This window comes from Oryctolagus cuniculus, chromosome 2, assembly GCF_964237555.1.
Source record: "Oryctolagus cuniculus chromosome 2, mOryCun1.1, whole genome shotgun sequence".
Classification (NCBI taxonomy): domain Eukaryota; kingdom Metazoa; phylum Chordata; class Mammalia; order Lagomorpha; family Leporidae; genus Oryctolagus; species Oryctolagus cuniculus.
The window spans coordinates 141,351,949-141,370,327 of record NC_091433.1 but is presented as its reverse complement, the minus strand read 5'-3'; the positions used below and the strand labels follow the sequence as shown (position 1 = coordinate 141,370,327).

Below are 18,379 nucleotides of genomic sequence, written 5' to 3'. Positions count from 1 at the left end.
CATACAAATGTCATTTTAAAATTATATAAATAATTTTAGAAGTAGAAAAACACATCCCTAAAAAATTACATTTCTTATCACTGACCCTATACTAACACAATATTCCTTAAGCAAGAAACATTAATATTCTACTTCCATAAATTTAATCCATAAATGTAGCTTCTATAAAAATGATGCTTTGGTGGTTATTTCAAATCTAAATAATTACATTTCTATATACACAGTCACAAGGAAAACCTATTAGTGGATGAGTTCACATGGTTTTGGAAGAACTCAGTTTATAGGCATTTGCAAAGTAATGGCACTTTATTGAACGGCATTTTATTAAAGTAAAAGTCTACTGGACAGGGAGGAAGCACCCGGCTCCTGGCTTCGGATTGGCACAGCGCTGGCCGTGGCAGCCATTAGGGGAGTGAACCATTGGAAGGAAGACCTTTCTCTCTGTCTCTCTGTCACTGTCTATAACTCTACCTGTCAAAAAAAAAAAAAAAAAAAAAAAGTCTATTGGAGAGGCCAGTGCCGTGGCTCACTTGGCTAATCCTCTACTTGCGGCGCCGGCACCCCAGGTTCTAATCCCGATTGGGATGCCAGATTCTGTTCCGGTTGCTCCTCTTCCAGTCCAGCTCTCCGCTGTGGCCTGGGAAGGCAGTGGAGGATGGCCGAAGTGCTTGGGCCCTGCACCTGCATAGGAGACCAGGAGGAAGAACCTAGCTCCTGGCTTCAGACCGGCCGTAGCGGCCATTTTGGAGGTGAACCAATGGAAGGAAGACCTTTCTCTCAGTCTCTCTAACTCTGCCTGTCAAACAAACAAACAAACAAAAAAGAAAAGTCTATTGGAGAAGAAGGATAGGTGATAGGTGAGAAGAGGCAGACAAAGGCCAGACTGTGGCCAGCCCATAAGGCCAAATGACGGGTTAGGCATTATAGATGGAACAGAAGTTACTGAAAGGGTGAGGTCTGTATTTTAAGATTCCTATAACAACATAGCGAACTGCATACTAAACAGTTTCTGTGATATCATAGTCTTCTAGTTCAGTTCCCCTGGCACCTGCACACTCCATCACTGAAACTGCAACAAGTTCCTAACTCCATGTTATAAATCAAAAAACAATAAATGTGAATGAATTTTTCAAACTTCTTTGCCAAACTAAGCCCTAATCAATATTAGAGAGTCAAAGAGCCTCTTAATTCATCTTATAATCTTCTGTAAACACAGAATTTCAAAAAGCTTCCCCAATGGGGCTGGCCATTATGGGGTAGCAGGTTATGCCTCCGCTTGTGACACTGGCATCTGATACGGGTGCCAGTTCATGCCCAGCTGTTCTACTTCCAATCCAGCTCCCTGCAAATGGCCTGAGAAAAACAGAAGATGGTACAACTGTTTTGGCCCCTGCCACCTATGTGGGAGACCTGAAACAAGTTCCTGGCTCTTGGCTTAGACCTGGCCCAGTCTTGGCCTTTGTAACCATCTAGGGAGTGAACAATCAGATGGCAGATCTGTCTCCTCTTCTCTCTCTGTAACTCTTTCAAAATAAGTGCCTTTTCTTTTTTTAAGATTTTATTTATCTGAGAGGTAGAGTTAGAGACAGTGAGAGGGAAAGACAGAGAGAAAAGTCTTGCATCTGCTGGTTCACTCCCCAGATGGCCAGGAAACAAGACAAAAACAGTCTCCCCATGGACATGAAACTTCAGTGACAGATACCTTTAAAAAACAAAAGAAATTTACAACATTCTCTTCTAGCTTCAGGGCTGACAAAGGCAGGGTTTTCCTCTAATGGTCACAGGATTCAAGAAATACAAAATCGGGGCCAGTGTTATGGTGCAGCGGGTTAAGCCAACACCTGCCAGCTTCCCATGAGGGCCAGCTCGCTTCCCTGACACTCCACTTCTAATCTAACTCCCTACTAATGCTCCTGGGGAGACAGCAGATGTCTCAAGTACTTGGGCCCCTGCCACCCATGTGGAAGATCAGGATGCAGTTCTGGGCTCCTGGCTTCAGCCTGCCATATCCTGGCCATCTGAGGAGTGAACCAGCACATGGAAGATCTCTTTCTCCTTTCCTCACTGTAACTTCGCCTTTCAATTAAGTTTTAGACATTTTTAAAAATACCACCTAATGTGCCTTTTAAGAAAAGAAGTATTGGGGCTGGCACTGTAGAACAGTAGGTAAAGCTGCTACCTGCGATACTGGCATTCCTTATGTGCACCAATTCACATCCTGGTTGCCTCATTTTCAATCCTGCTTCCTACTAAATGGTCCTGGGAAAAGAAGATGGCTCAAGTGTTTAGGGCACTGCTACCCACATGAGAGACCCAGATGAAGCTCCTGGCTTCATCCTGACCCAGCCCAGCTGTGGGTGTGGTGGCCATCTGAGGAGTACACCAGCAGATGGAAGATCTGTTTCTCCTTTTCTCTCTGTAATTCTTTCAAATAAATAATAAAATCTTTTAAAAGAATGAAGTATTATCTTTCATGTCATAACCCTATTTTTTCCTGGGCGAAAATCTCAGAACTTTCCTACTATAACCCCCAGTGAGGGGAAAAAAAGTGCCTGTGAGGTATGAACCCTGTATGTGTTAACAAAGAGTTTCAGTGAATGTTACAACTGTCTTACAGGCAGCACAAAGAAGTTACAATCAACAGTCCAGACACTATTCATCTGTGCTAAGATTTTATTTTCCTAAAATGCCATCTAACAAAGCAGACTAGAAGGTGGGAAGGATACTCTGGCATATCTTAGGAAAATTCAAAACTCATTTTCAAGGAGCACCTCTTTCTCACAGCAGAAACCCGCTTCTCCGAGCATCCTCTACTGGTTCCCCTAAGAAAGTGATTAATTTCCCTGTATTCAGTGCAATGAGAAGTCTTAGGCCTATATTCATCACTGAGAACCTGACATTGGATTTTCCTTCAGTACAATGATTTATTCCTTCAGTACATGATTTATCGATGTATACTGCTCCTCTCCTAAGTCAATTCTATCTGCCCTTCAAGTGTACAGGCTTGTGGCAATGGTGGAAGTTCTTTTATAAACTGGTGTTTATTTGTCTACATACAGATAATTTGAATTCCCTTCTTTTTTTGGACAGGCAGAGTGGACAGTGAGAGAGAGAGAGACAGAGAGAAAGGTTTTCATTTTGCCGTTGGTTCACCTTCCAATGGCTGCTGCGGCCGGCACTGTGCTGATCCGAAGGCAGGAGCCAGGTGCTTCTCCTGGTCTCCCATGCGGGTGCAGGACCCAAGCACTTGGGTCATCCTCCACTGCACTCCTGGGACACAGCAGAGAGTTGGACTGGAAGAGGAGCAACTGGGACAGAATCCGGCGCCCGACCAGGACTAGAACCCTGTGTGCCGGTGCCGCACAAAATTCTACAAAAGTTGAATTTTGATTCTTAAAAAGAGTACCTTTCAATAAATGTCAACAGTTGAGGCACTACGAACTTCTGATTCATAAAAACACCCACATTAAATGCATCTCAGAAGTGAAGGTAAACCAATGGAAAAATGCAACATGAACTTTTGTTGCATGAATTCTGGTAAAAATTACAAAAGCAACCTCAGCAAAGTCTTTCAGTCAAAAAAAAAAAAAAAAAAAAAACTGCTAGCCTTCTATTACAATTTTATACAATAAAACTTTGTTAATTTATTATATAAAACAGAAGTGGGAACACTGAAAAATTATCATTTAGAAAAAAGCAATCCACAAACTATTTAACCTGAGAGGTACTTACAGTGCATGTTTTTGTCTTCCTTCTCTTACAGTTTGAATGTAGTAAACCAAATTATCAAAAAAAAGCTTCATCATGTTCAGTTCTTTTTCTGCCCACCTGGCCCAATGATAAAAAAAATTATTTTAAATGGGGCAAGAAAATATATTCACTCTAGGACAGAAAAAAATTTTAAACAAATCTTAAAAAGTAAAAGCTCTAAATTATCAAAAATTTATGTTTTACTTATATTTGAATGATAGATACAAAGCACTTTTCCTTAATTTCTATGAATTTAAAGTATGCTGTGTTTTTATGTCAAAAGACTGAATATCTGGGACTGGGATGAAATGCCTGATAGAGTGATATTGTAAATGATTAACATAATTATATTAAAAATTATTTAGCATTTCATGTAAGGATAAACTATGTACATGCTTTGGATATTATTCTGCAGAACTCAGCAGTCTGATACAAAGGGACTTCAAAAACGTTTGTGGAAAAAGGGAATACAGAGGTAAGTTCATTTTGGTACAAAAACTCTGAAGTCCATAGTAATTTTTTTTGTAAAACTCATTTTCCATTAACTTTATTAATATATGTCTCATATAGAAGGCATGTGATAATAAATCATTGAATAAATCTTTCCTGTAATTGTTAATAATTTGCTTTTAACAATTTTTTAAATAAAATAAAGACCCAGATATTAAATTCCAAAATAATCTGGAAAACAATAAAGAAAGAAGTAATGATAAATATATTTAAAGATCTCAGGGTTCACAACTTCCCTAAATAACATAATGTATCTCACATAACACCTATTAGCACCATAACTGCTAAAATGTACAGAAAAAGAAAGAGCAAAATTCCAAAAAATTCTACAAGTTACATCATGTCTTGTTATACCGTGTATTTAAGACAAGTTACTCTGGCTTTACACTCAATGAAATGGTACAAGAAAATACTCAGTAAGATGTGAGTTTGAAACTGGTTCTAATACACATGGCTGCATATCTTTGGTCAAGTAACCTGACCTCTTAAAGTCAGCAAGCTGGTATCTTGAAAAATTATTAAGAAAAGTATCAAATGTTAAAATACGGATCATTAGCATGTACTCATTAGAGAGTATGTACCAAATGTTGAGTGCTGCTACAAATAATAGATCCATCATAAATGAGGCTTTTGTTATTACTGATGTCAACTAACCTCCAGAGCTCAGGGCTCTTTCACATCAAAGTATAACCAAAAAGAATTCTTTTAATGTTCATTAATCTTAAGTTCTCTGTAAATGTAAAGGAGTAATAATAAAGTGTCAAGATTATCCCTAATGAAGTGTTATATCTAGAACCAGTCTCTAGTAATGAGAAAAAAGATTCAAGAGTGTTTATTTTTTCTTCTGTAGTCCTCTGCTATGGCCATTTAAAATCATCTTCCTAAAAGTAGAGCATTAATTGCTATGGTATAAGACTCATACCACAAAGAATACAAAAGTCAAGTTTTTCTATAGGGGAAAGCGGCAGAGAAATCTAAGAAAACATTTAAACCACATGAAAGTCCTATTTCCTAAGTCAGAAAACACTGTTTAACTTATTTAAATCCTTAGTTAATAACCTAATTTGAAAAAATAAGCTTCAATATACATTTCATTTGTCTACTTACATTGTAATCCAATGTGTATCATAACTGCTCCCAAACTGCTGAAAAGTACCAAATAGTTTTGGAAGAAGACGAAGTGAAATTACTACTGATCTGAAACAACAAAAACAGGTATTTACAGAATAACTTTAACTACTATGAATGATTTTATATTTTATAGAAATTCAGCTGTTTGAAATTCTTGAATGTAAAAGGATTTAATAAATCTTACATATGAACATATTCCTTCCACAAACATTAAAATTTTTTTGCCCTTAAAGCGTAAGTTCACCTTATACATTCTGTCTCAAGAACCTAAGTTTTAAAACTTTGAGACTTGAAAATGAAAAATTAAAGATTGTGTTTCATGAAAGTATTTTTTAACAAGTTATCACTATTGCCTTTTTACAACTATTATCCAATGTGATCTGCATTCAAATTGACAATCACTGCCTTATGAGTCATGATAATAATGAAAACATACCACATACTCAAGTATGAAGGAATAGGAAAGAAAGAAAATCACTTTAAACTCCTGTGGTAGGTCTGAGTGTGCCTAACCTTTTAAAGGACCAGATGTGGGTAAGATATGGACACAAAAATCAGAGAAGTAGGAAATGACAGGCTACATAAGCCTTAAAAGAAGCAAGCCAGGAGCCAGCACTGGTGGAACAGAGAGTAAAGCCACTGCCTGCAACATCAGCATCTCATATGGCTGTGGGTTTCTGTTCTAACCCAGGTCCCTGATAGTAAATGGGAAAAGCAGCAGAAGATAGGCTCGCATTGGGCCTCCTGTCAGCCATGTGGGAGTCCTGCATGAAGATCCTGGCACCTAGCTTCAGCATGGTTCAGGGCTAGAAGTTGCAGCCGACTGGGGAGTGAATGACTGGATGGAAAAATATCTCTGCCTTTCCCTCTTTCAAAATTAATCAATCGATCTTAAAAAATAAATAAAGGCAGCAAGACAAATTCTAATAAGAAAATGATTTTTCTCTTTTTTTCCCTATTAAGCTTAGGAACCAATATTGCCTAATCAAGTTTTTCCTTTTTCTTTATAATTGGAGAGGCAGAGGATCAGACAGAAACACACACACAAAGAGCAAGCTTCCATCCACTGACTCACTCCCAGACACTGACAACAGTCAGGACTGGTTGGCCCAAAGTCAGGAACCCCATCATTTGAGCCTTCAATGTTGCCTCTCGATGTGCATTAGCAGGAAGATAAAATCTGGAGCCAGAGCCAGAACTGAAACTCAGGTATTTTGAAGTGGGACAAGACATAGCAATCTTAACCGCTAGGCTAAATGCCTTATCAGAAAGAATTTATTATAAAGAGAAAAGTTGGTACCCTACCTACAATTATAGTTCTGTAAGTACCAGGGAATGAAACAGAGTTGCAATTACTATTTGACTTTCTTCAGATTGCCTAAATTGTCAACAGAGAGGATAACTGCCTACAGCTTTACCTTAAGTAGAGCTTTTTTTCATCTACCACTACAGTGTGCTCCACCAGAACAAAAACTCTGTCTTATTCATTTAAAATCCAGTACATGTATTTGCTTTTAAAATAAAGCAAAGAAATTAATGCAAAATTTTCAAGGAAGGGGAAGAACAAAATTGTAAAGCACTACTTAAAGGTTATTAAGGATGAGAAGAGAGGCTGACGCTATGGCGTAGCAGGTGAAGCCACTGCCTGCAGTATCGGTATCCTATATGAGCACCAGGAGTCCTGGCTGCTCCACTTCTGATCCAGCTCCCTGCTAATGTGCCTTGGAAGGCATCAGAAGATGGCTCAGGACCTCTGCTCCAAGCAACTGGACCCAGAAGAAGCTCCTTGCTCCTGGCTTTGGCCTGATCCGGCCCTGGCCGTTGTAGTCATTTGGGGAATGAACCAGCAGATGGAAGATATCTTTCTCTCCCCTTTTCTCTGTATCTCTGCTTTGTATTCAAAAACAAACTTGAAATATACATATATTTTAAGTGCTGTGTAACAGTATTTAATATAGTAACCAAATCCAGATTCAAAGTGACCCCCTAATACTAAAATAGTTAACACAATAAATGAAATCACAAGAAAAATTATACAAAATATTGCTTTCAGAATGAAAATCACACATAAAATGGGAAACAACATATCCTGCTTACAGTAACAACATTTCAATGGTTAAGCACCTTACAAGACCAAATCTACCACAAGTGTTTCAATTAAAACTATATTGTGGGGCCAGCAAAGTGGTGCAGTAAGTTAATCCTCCACCTGCAGTGCCGGTATCCCATATGGGCGCCAGTTCTAGTCCTGGCTGCTCCTCTTCCAATCCAGCTCTCTGCTGTGGCCTGGGAAAGCAGTAGAAGATGGCCTAAGTCCTTGGGTCCCGGATACCTAGAAGAAGCTCCTGGCTTTGGATTGGCACAGCACCGGCCATTGCAGCCAATTGGGGAGTGAACCAAACGATGGAAGACCTCTCTCTGCCTCTCCTCTCTCTGTGAAACTCTTTCAAATAAACAAATCTTAAAAAACAAAAAACAGGCCGGCGCCGCGGCTCACTAGGCTAATCCTCCGCCTTGCGGTGCTGGCACACCGGGTTCTAGTCCCGGTCAGGGTGCCGGATTCTGTCCCGGTTGCCCCTCTTCCAGGCCAGCTCTCTGCTGTGGCCAGGGAGTGCAGTGGAGGATGGCCCAAGTCCTTGGGCCCTGCACCCCATGGGAGACCAGGATAAGTACCTGGCTCCTGCCATCGGATCAGTGCGGTGCGCTGGCCGCAGCGCGCCGGCGGCGGCGGCCATTGGAGGGTGAACCAACGGCAAAGGAAGACCTTTCTCTCTCTCACTGTCCACTCTGCCTGTCAAAAAAAAAAAAAGAAAAAAAAAAAACCACACACACACACACACAAAAAAACCTCAATATAAAAGTAGACCATTAGGGGCCAATGCAGTGGCTTAACAGGTAAAGCCACAGCCTGCAGAACCAGCATCCCATATAGGCACCGGTTCGAGTCTCAGTTGTTCTACTTCCAATCCAGCTCCCTGCCATTGTGCTTGGGATATCAACAGCAGATGGCCCAAGTACTTGGGTGCTGTGCCCGCATGGGATATCTGGATGAAGCCCCTGGCTTTAGCCTGGCACAGCCCTGGCAGTTATGACCATTCGGGGACTGAATCAGCAGATGAAGTTCTCTCTTTCTCTCTGTCTTTCCCTCTGTATAACTTTGCCTTTCAAATATATAATATATAAAAAAGGTAGACTGTTAAAAATTCAAACGACGCCGGCGCCGCGGCTCACTAGGCTAATCCTCCGCCTAGCGGCGCCGGCACACCGGGTTCTAGTCCCGGTCGGGGCGCCGGATTCTGTCCCGGTTGCCCCTCTTCCAGGCCAGCCCTCTGCTGTGGCCAGGGAGTGCAGTGGAGGATGGCCCAGGTGCTTGGGCCCTGCACCCCATGGGGAGACCAGGAAAAGCACCTGGCTCCTGGCTCCTGCCATCGGATCAGCGCGGTGCGCCGGCCGCAGCGCGCCGGCCGCGGCGGCCATTGGAGGGTGAACCAACGGCAAAAAGGAAGACCTTTCTCTCTGTCTCTCTCTCTCTCACTATCCACTCTGCCTGTCAAAAAAAAAAAAAAAAAAAAAAAAAAAAAAAAAAAATTCAAACGAATTTTGCTAAGAGTAAAAAAAAAAATTTAAGACTTATTTGAGGGGCTAGCACTGTGGCATAGTAGGTAAAACTGCCACAAGCAGTGCCAGCATCACATATAGGCGCCGGTTTGAGTCCCAGCTGCTCCACTTCCGATCCAGCTCTCTGCTATGGCCTGGGAAAGCAATAGAAAATGGCCCAAGTCCTTGCGCCCCTGCACCCACGTGGGAGACCCGGAAGAAGCTTCTGGATCCTGGCTCTGGATTGGCACACGACCGGCCATTGCAGTCAACTGGGGAATGAACCAGAGGATGGAAGAACTCTCTCTCGGCCTCTCCTTCTCTCTCTGTGTAACCCTTTCAAGTAAATAAATAAATCTTTAAAAAAAAAAAGTCTCTTAGTCTTTTAACTCTGCCTTTCAAATAAACAAATCCGGGAGTGGGGGGTGCATAAAAAAAGATTAAAAAAAGAAAAGAAAATTTCTTTAAGTACTTGAAAGAAATAAATCTCCTTTATTTTTGGTCAAATATAGAATTATGGTAAATGAGTTGAAGTTGCAGTTCCAACTGTTTGTTCCAACATAAGGAATGCCAACACCCTTGTGCATAATTCCTCTTTTACTATGATGGTAAAGATGCTTACATGAAAATCTTACTAGTTTCAACTGCTATACACTGGACATGTTACTAATTCCCATCACAGTGAGACTAGTGTTAATATGCAAATCCTCTGAGGAGTAAAGTTTGAACCCCAAATTAACTTCAACCTATCAGTTTTGTTTCCTAGATTTTCAATAAGCAAATAAGTATGATTAGAGCGCAAGGACCACATCGAGTGAAAAATGTTTACACTTCAACTTGGTAATGGAAAAACTAATGGTTAATAAAAAAAATTTCACAATGACAATTTTTCATTTTACATAGATTTTTTCCTTTTATCTCTTTTAAATTTCCCTATTTTAAATAGAAGTATGTGCTCACTATGGGAAAACTGAAAAACAGAATGGGGTAAAGAAGAAAAAAAATATCAACTCTCCCAGATATAACCACATTTTGGATATTACACTCTGGCCTTTTCTAGCTTTTTTTCAGTCAGAATTAACAGGGACACAGAGATAAAGATCCACTGGTTCACTCCTCAGATGGCCACAATGGCTGAGGCTGAGCCAGAAGCCTATTACCTTTTTCTTTTTAACAAATGGACATGTAAGTATAGGTTCTTATCATTTATTATGTAATTCTGAAAGCAGGACTCTTAATATATAGGATATTTCCTCTTTCAGATTCCTGGTTTATTTTTAAACATGTTATTGAAGGCCGGCGCCGCAGCTCACTAGGCTAATCCTCCGCCTTGCGGCGCCGGCACACCGGGTTCTAGTCCCGGTCAGGGCGCCGGATTCTGTCCCGGTTGCCCTTCTTCCAGGCCAGCTCTCTGCTGTGGCCAGGGAGTGCAGTGGAGGATGGCCCAAGTGCTTGGGCCCTGCACCCCATGGGAGACCAGGATAGGTACTTGGCTCCTGCCATCGGATCAGCGCGGTACGCCGGCCGCAGCGCGCTGGCCGTGGTGGCCATTGGAGGGTGAACCAACGGCAAAGGAAGACCTTTCTCTCTGTCTGTCTCTCTCTCACTGTCCACTCTGCCAAAACAACAACAACAACAACAAAAAACATGTTATTGAAGAAGTCCACAATTATTCATTCTACTGTCCGTTGGCATTTGGACAGCTAAACAAAGAATAATTAGTTATTTTAAATAGGGCAGGTTTATGCATTCTTAAATGTATGTTTAGCTACCATCTGGATATATTTTTGTTAAGCTCACACTTACAAGTGGAACTCCTCCGTCACAAGGTATGCAGTCTCACATACAAGAGTGTCAACTTATACAACCACTTTAAAAAAATTAATGCTTTCTTATAGACATTTTTCATTTAACTGTTATAAAACCTATATAAATGATGATATAACTAACAACTCAGTCATTAAAAGCATTCTTTTTAAAGAAAATATTCTTTTTAAAGAAAATATGCCAAATGAGTAAAGTGATCCACTAATAAAATCCTATTATTGGTTTCTTAATTCTACATGAACAAGCATTTTTTCTATTGTCACTGTTCAAATCATAGCACATTTTCTTAATTCAATTAGGGCAAAGTATTTTGTGGCATGTATTTAATAAAATTAGATATTTATAGCAGGCTTAGGCAAGGCTGAAAATTAGTTAACTGAGTTGTCTAACTCATACTACAGAGAATAACATATTATCAAAGCAATAGAAACCAAGGAAAGAATGAAATTGTCCCAAAGGAATAGCACTGAAAATCAAGAAACTTGAAATCATTCAAGCCCCGATGCAAAGTATAGAAATATTTGGTAGAATACATATATGAGAAGAAACTTTAACTTCTTTTTTCAAGCCATCTTATTAACTCACAGGTTAACAGATGTACATACTTAACATACACAACTACATAACTAACCCAATTTTTACTACAAAAGTTGAGACACAGAAGACTCACTCAAATAGAAAACCAATGCCATTATCAAAATGCTTATATTTTAGCTTGTATATTTTAATTCTAATTTAGCCTCCTTTAAATAAAACATGAGATAGTTTATTTGAAAAAAGTAATGACCATTATTATCCAAGAATGCGTAAGTTTTTTTATTATCCATTTCTCATGGAAAGGATCTAAGCAACAGTACTGAAAACTCACCACTGTGATAAAATATTAGTCTCATGAGAGAAACATCTCTAAACCTAATATGAAAACCACAATTACAAAAAAAATACATTAAATACTATGTAAACACCACAACAAGTCAGTAGAATGCACAAAAGAAACTTTGTCGAATGAAATTTTATAAACTTCTCTTTACCTGTTGTTCCCTAAGTTTTCCAGGCAGCCTTCAATGAATCTCATTCGAATCTGTCTGTCTGTAAACCAACATACTAAGGAACAAAGAAGTTTCTCTGCTTCGTTTATTAACCCTTCAGAAAGATTAACCTATAAAAAATATATATGAAGTCATTTATCTTGATTGCACTTTGCTATAATTTTGTATTCTTTTCATTTTATTATATAACTTACCGCATCATCATCTTGGACTATATCCCACAACAAAGTGTTTCCTTTCTTGCAAACATTATCTAAATTGATGTCTGTAACAGCATTACTGTTAAACTGATGTTTATGAACAGCAGGTCCTAAGGGGGCAAAACACAGGACATTAGCATAATTGCAGCTGAAATTAGGAATTAGAGCATTCACCAAATTAACATGAAAGCAAATGCTTTTTAAAAATAAAACTCTGGAGTGGCGCTATGGCGCAGTAGGTTAATCATCTGCCTGTGGGGCCGGCATCCCATATGGATGCTAGTCCTACTCCCGGCTGCTCCTCTTCTGATGCAGCTCTCTGCTATGGCCTGGGAAAGCAGCAGAGGATGGGCCCCTGCATCCATGTGGGGGACCTGGAAGAAGCTCCCGGTTCCCGGCTTCAGATGGGCCCAGCTCCATTAGTTGCGGCCATTTGGGGAGTGAGTCAACAAAGGGAAGACCTTTTTCTGTCTCTCCCTCTCATTGTCTATAACACTATCTCTCAAATAAATAAAAAATATTTAAAAAATAAAGCTATTCTTAGATCACAAAATAACAATATAACACTAACATGTCAACGAAAACTATATAAATACTTGAAACTCAAAATAAAGATAACAAATAATCTGAATTAATCTTTCAACCAAGGGGCACTCCTCTAAATATCAGGGGTGGGAATTGTACTGAACAACTCATGAAATCATGCAGAATTGGGGCCGGCCCTGTGGCGTATAGCGGGTAAAGCCACTGCCTGCAGTGCTGGCATTCCATATGGGCATCAGTTTGAGTCCCGGCTGTTCCACCTCCCATCTAGCTCTCTGCTGTGGCTTGGGAAAGCAGTAGAAGATGGCCCAAGTCCTTAGGCCCCTGCACCCATGTGGGAGACCCAGAAGAAGCTCCTGGCTTCTGGCTTCAGATCACTGCAGCTCTGGCCGTTGCAGAAATCTGGGGATTGAAACAGCAGATGGAAGACCTCTCTCTCTCTCTCTCTGCCTTTCCTTCTCTCTCTGTAACTCTGACTTTCAAATAAATAAATAAATCTTTTTTTTTTTTTTTTAAATCATGTGGTATGGCCCTGCAAGGCAACCACAGGCAGGACTTCAAATTCAACAAATCTGGGGCCAGCGCTATGGTGCAGTGGGTTAAAGTCCTGGCATGAAGCACCGGCATCCATATGGATGCCGGTTCTAGTCCCAGCTGCTCTTCTTCCAATCCAGCTTTCTGCTGTGGTCTGGGAAAGCAGTAGAAGATGGCCCGAGTCCTTGGGCCCCTGAACCCACGTGGGAGACCCCAAGGGAGACCCTGCTTCGGATCAGCGCAGCTCCGGCCCTTGCGGTCATCTGGGGAGTGAACCATTTGGATGGAGGACCTTTCTTTCTACCTCTCCTCTCTCTGTGTAACTCTTTCAAATAAGTAAGTCTTTAGAAAAAAAAAAAAAAAAGAAAGAAAGAAATTCAACAAATCTACAGCAGACTAATTTATAAATTGATAATTTTGTAAGGCCTGTCAATATTATAAATATCCAAATGAACCATAGCAGAAAAGTTTCTACCCCTGCAAATGATCTTCTATATAGTCTCTAACTCCTACATTTTAACTATTTGTATTAGATTATTTACTCAAACTATTCAATTGTATTAAAGTTTCTACTATAATAAATCCAGACATTCCAAGTGCCAAAATGCTATTGTTTTATTCTTTTTAAACAGCTTTTCCATAAAATTTACTAATTGAATTGTATATATAGAATGATTTCATTCAATTCAGAATTCTATGACCAGCACCACAATCCAGTTTTAGAACATTTTCATCACTTCAAAATGTTCTCTTCTACCTATTAAATCCCTGATCTCATTCCCTGGTCCTAATATATTTTACTGTCCCCATAAATTTGTCTTTTCTAGAAATTTCAGGTAAAAACAATTAGTCAATATGCAGTATTTTATGTCTGGCTTTTGTCACTTAGCATATGTCTAAGGCTTACCCATACTGAAGCATCTTATCAATAGTGTATTCCTTGAAATTAAAGAATATTCCATTATATAGAAATAGCACATTTTATCTACACATTGACAAGTTAAGGGACATTTGGATAGTGTGGTTTTTTTTGCCAACTGTAAATAACACAAATATAACATCTGTGTAACAAGTCTTTATATAGTCCTATGCTTTACCTTCTCTTGAGTAAATACTCTGGAACAGAATTACTGGATTATATAGTGTACGTACTTGTATGCTTAATATTCCGAGAAATCATCAAACTGTTTTCCAAAGTGTTCCTGCCATCATATATTCCCAACGGAAGCATATGAGAATTCACATTGCCTGTTCATCACATCCTCCTCAACACTTTAATATGGTCATTCTTTAACGTCACCCATTTTATAAAAAAATTTCAGCTATTTTAATAGGTGTGTAGGGGAATCTGTGGTTCTTATTTACATTACCCTAAAGATGTTCAGTATCTTTTCATGTGCTTCCTAGCCATTAAATCACTTACTACTTTGTAAATCATAATACTTCTTAATTAGGTTGTGTCACTACTGAATTAGAACAGTTTTTACATATCCTGAATATAAGCTGTTTATTAGATAAAGTTTCAAATCTTTCTTCCAGTCTGTGACTTGTCTTTGGTTTTTATGTTGTAGAGGGCAGTTTGTTCTGGTATTTCTCAAACTTAAATTTCAATAAAGTAAAACATACATAATCAAGATAGAAAATATTCCCCTACCCTTCCAAGATGTATTTATTCTGGGGAGTGAAACAGTAGATGAAGACCTTTCTCTCTGTCTCTACCTCTCTCTAACTCTGCCTCTCAAAAAACTAAATAAAATCATTAAAAAAAAAAAGATTAACTTATTTGGAAGGCAGAGAGAGAGAGAGATCAATCTTCATCTGCTGGCTCACTTCTGAATGGCCACAACAGTTAGGGGCTGGGAGAGACAAAAGCCAGGAGGCTGGAACTCCATTTAGTCTCCTACATGGACAGCTGGGACCCAAGTACTTCAACCATCTTCTGTTGCTTTCCCAAAGACATTAGCTGGGAGTTAGGATCAGAAGTGGAGCAACTGGGACTCAACTAGCATCCATATGGAATATCAGCATTGTAGGTAGCAGATTAACCCACTGTATCATAATGTCTGCTCAAGATGCAGAAAACTTCTAGGAAAAGTTCCTTCATGTCCCTTCAAAATTAATCCCTACTCCCCAAATACTAGACAATTACTGAGATCCCTAACATTACAAACTACTTTTGATGGTTACAGAGCTACAAACAAGTATATAAATTTAATAAATATGGCATCAATTTCAATCTAATGTCTTCATCTTAACCTATTCATTTCTCTACAATCACAACAATAAGAAAGGCAAGGTGACCTTATCTAGATTGAATACAAAAAAATAAATGAAATCAATATGTTGCTGCTCAAGTCTACAAGTTAGGACTCCAAGTCTGATCATGATATGCATGCAGAAACCAAATCCATCAGGTTTCTTGTATTGCAATGTACCAACATGCACATCCCATTTCTAAAGTTAGCACGTGCTCATAGCGCCTAACCTTGCAGGAAGTAGGATAGAAGTCTTCACTGTTTTTCCATTTCTTATTCCCTTTCCTCTTGAATCATCTACTGACCTTTAATCTACTCCATCCTCTATTCTTCAAAGTCTGATCAGGTCCTATTGCTTTAAATTGATTTAAATAATAATTCTTCATTTTATTCCCACAGATCAAAGAAACACTTTACCCTGGTTATTTTCCCACAACCCTCCCTTCTGTCTGTATGGATTTTACTAGCCTATTTATTTCATATAAATAGGACCATGTAATACATCATCTTTTGGGGCCAGCGCTTTGGTATAGTAGGTTAAGCCTCTGCCTGCTCACAGGCAGACTACATGGGTGCCAGTTCATATCCCGGCTGCTCCTCTTTAAATTCAGCTCTCAGCTTATGGTCTGGTAAAGCACTGGAAGATGGCCCAAGTGTTTGGGCCCCTGCACCCATGTAGGAGAGCCAGAGGAAGCTCTTGACTCATGGCTTTGACTCGGCCCAGCTCTGGCCACTGCAGCCATTTGGGGAGTGAACCAGTGGATGGAAGACCTCTCTCTCTGTAAATGTCTCTAAAATAAATAAATAAATTTATTAAAAAAAAAAAAAAAACTATCTCTTGGGGGCTGGCGCTGTGGTGTAGCAGGTAAAGCTGCCGCCTGCAGTGCCGGCATCCCATATGGGCGCCAGTTCGAGACCCAGCTGCTCCACTTCCTATCTAGCTCTCTGCTATGGCCTGGGAAAGCAGAAGATGGCCCAAGTGCTTAGGCCCCTGCACCCACATGGGTGACCTGGAAGAAGCTCCTCACAGCCAACTGGGGATTGAACCAGCGGATGGAAGACCTCTCTCTCTCTGCCTCTCCTTCCCTCTCTGTAAATCTTTCAATTAAATAAATAAATTTAAAAAAAAAAAAAAAAACTATCTTTTGTGATCTCTTTTTACTTTTAGGTCCAAAGATTTTTGATTATACAATTTAATACAGCCATTTATTTTCTAAAATATAAAGCTATCATTTTCTTAATATACTACTGATATATATTTCCTTTCCCAATTAATACCTCTGGATAGAACTGCAAGAATACTTAGGATCATTTCAACCCTCTACATGAATATGAAACTTACGTTGCCAAAAACATTTAAGCACCATCATATCAAATGTTGGTTCCTTTTAACAATGTAATTTAAGTTATTCTTTCAAAAATGGTAGTAAATATATTTTACTTACTATACAACCTTACCTTGACTGAGATGTTCATGATAGATCGAGGCTAAATTGGGAAGATGCTGTTGGAGATGAGATGTTAATTCTGCATGTGAATTAATCTGAACTAGCTCCTCTTCACAGCCAGACTCTTCACCATCAAAATCAGCCATATTTTTTTCTGATTTTGCACTGACCTGGGAGCTACTACAGCTGACATCATCTGCACTTAGCATATCATCAACCATGTGCCTGAAACACAGAAAAAGGCATTAGATGTAATTAAAAACCTAAACATACACAAAAAATACTTAAAATTTTTGGCACTATTAACATTCAAACTACATCAGTTTATTTATTTATTTATTTAGAAAGGCAGAGTTAGACAGTGAGTGAGAGAGAGAGAAAGGTCTTCCTTTTGCCGTTGGTTCACCCCCCAAGTGGCCGCTACAGCCAGCGTGTTGTGGCCGGCGCACTGCGCCGATCTGAAGCCAGGAGCCAGGTACTTCCTCCTAGTCTGCCATGCGGGTGCAGGGCCCAAGGATCTGGGCCATCCTCCACTGCACTTCCGGGCCACAGCAGAGAGCTGGACTGGAAGAGGGGTAACCGGGACAGAATCTGGCACCCCGACTGGGACTAGAAGCCGGGGTGCTGGCGCCGCAGGCAGAGGATTAACCTAGTGAGCCGCGGCGCCGGCCCCAGTTTATTTTTTTTAAACAAGATTGAGAGTTATATTGCACAAAAACAAAAAAGCACCCAATGTTAAACCCATGTAATAATTTTACAACATACACATATGTTATCAGCTTTCATAAATTAAACACATTGACACATCTCACTATAACTTCAAATAGAACTATTTTAAGACAGATCAATAATACTGTCACAAATTATTTTATAAACTCAAAGTCACAATGCAGAACTAGAAAGTTTACATTTGTTCATGCAGCTGCAGGATCATGTGAAAAATACTAAAAAACATTTTAATCTAGTCTGCCATCTAGATGGAGTTAATAACAATGGGGGAATGTTTAACTCAACAAACACATCATTAAGCACTCATATCTAAAACATTGTACTAGGTTGTGCTCTAAAGGATATAGACAATGGAATAAAAAATGAATTCAACTTTTGGTTTTATTGAGAGTCACACAAACAGTACCATTTACACAGAATACAAAAAGGACTGAAATTTTAAGTCATTAGATCATCTAGGGCAGTGAGTAGAGGGTGGGTGTCAAGACTGACTGTATGCTCCAAATGAACCATATTGCATCTCAGTTGCAGAATAAATCGACTGCTTTGCCTTCATGATGAACTGTCCTCAGGACAATTTTGAATAGTCATATCTATAAAGTCAGACAATAAACTAGTGGCTCTCAATTGATTTCAGCCCACAGGACGGATATGTGCCAATGCAGAGAAACCTTCCTGTTTCTAACAACTAGGGTGGTACTACTTGTATCTAGAGATTAAGGGTCACTTTAGCTGTTAAACACTCTTAGGCCGGCACCGCGGCTCAACAGGCTAATCCTCCACCTGTGGCGCCGGCACCCCGGGTT

At 39.7% G+C, this 18,379-nt stretch overlaps 1 protein-coding gene across 10 annotated transcripts in view; it reads right to left on the bottom strand.

Moving 5' to 3' along the window:
* The window catches only part of USP34 (ubiquitin specific peptidase 34), a 235,198-nt gene that overhangs the window by 143,188 nt on the left and 73,631 nt on the right, over positions 1 to 18,379 (bottom strand). For all 10 annotated transcript variants that reach the window (XR_011386628.1, XM_051838286.2, XM_051838305.2 and 7 more), the window contains 5 exons: positions 16,855 to 17,069; positions 12,059 to 12,174; positions 11,847 to 11,974; positions 5,368 to 5,457; positions 3,733 to 3,828 (listed from right to left, as the gene is read on the bottom strand). Coding sequence is in view for 9 of the 10 variants with exons in the window: in XM_051838286.2 (XP_051694246.1) it covers positions 3,733 to 3,828; positions 5,368 to 5,457; positions 11,847 to 11,974; positions 12,059 to 12,174; positions 16,855 to 17,069 (645 nt within the window). In the remaining variant the exon portion in view is untranslated. The remainder of the gene's footprint in view (positions 1 to 3,732; positions 3,829 to 5,367; positions 5,458 to 11,846; positions 11,975 to 12,058; positions 12,175 to 16,854; positions 17,070 to 18,379) is intronic.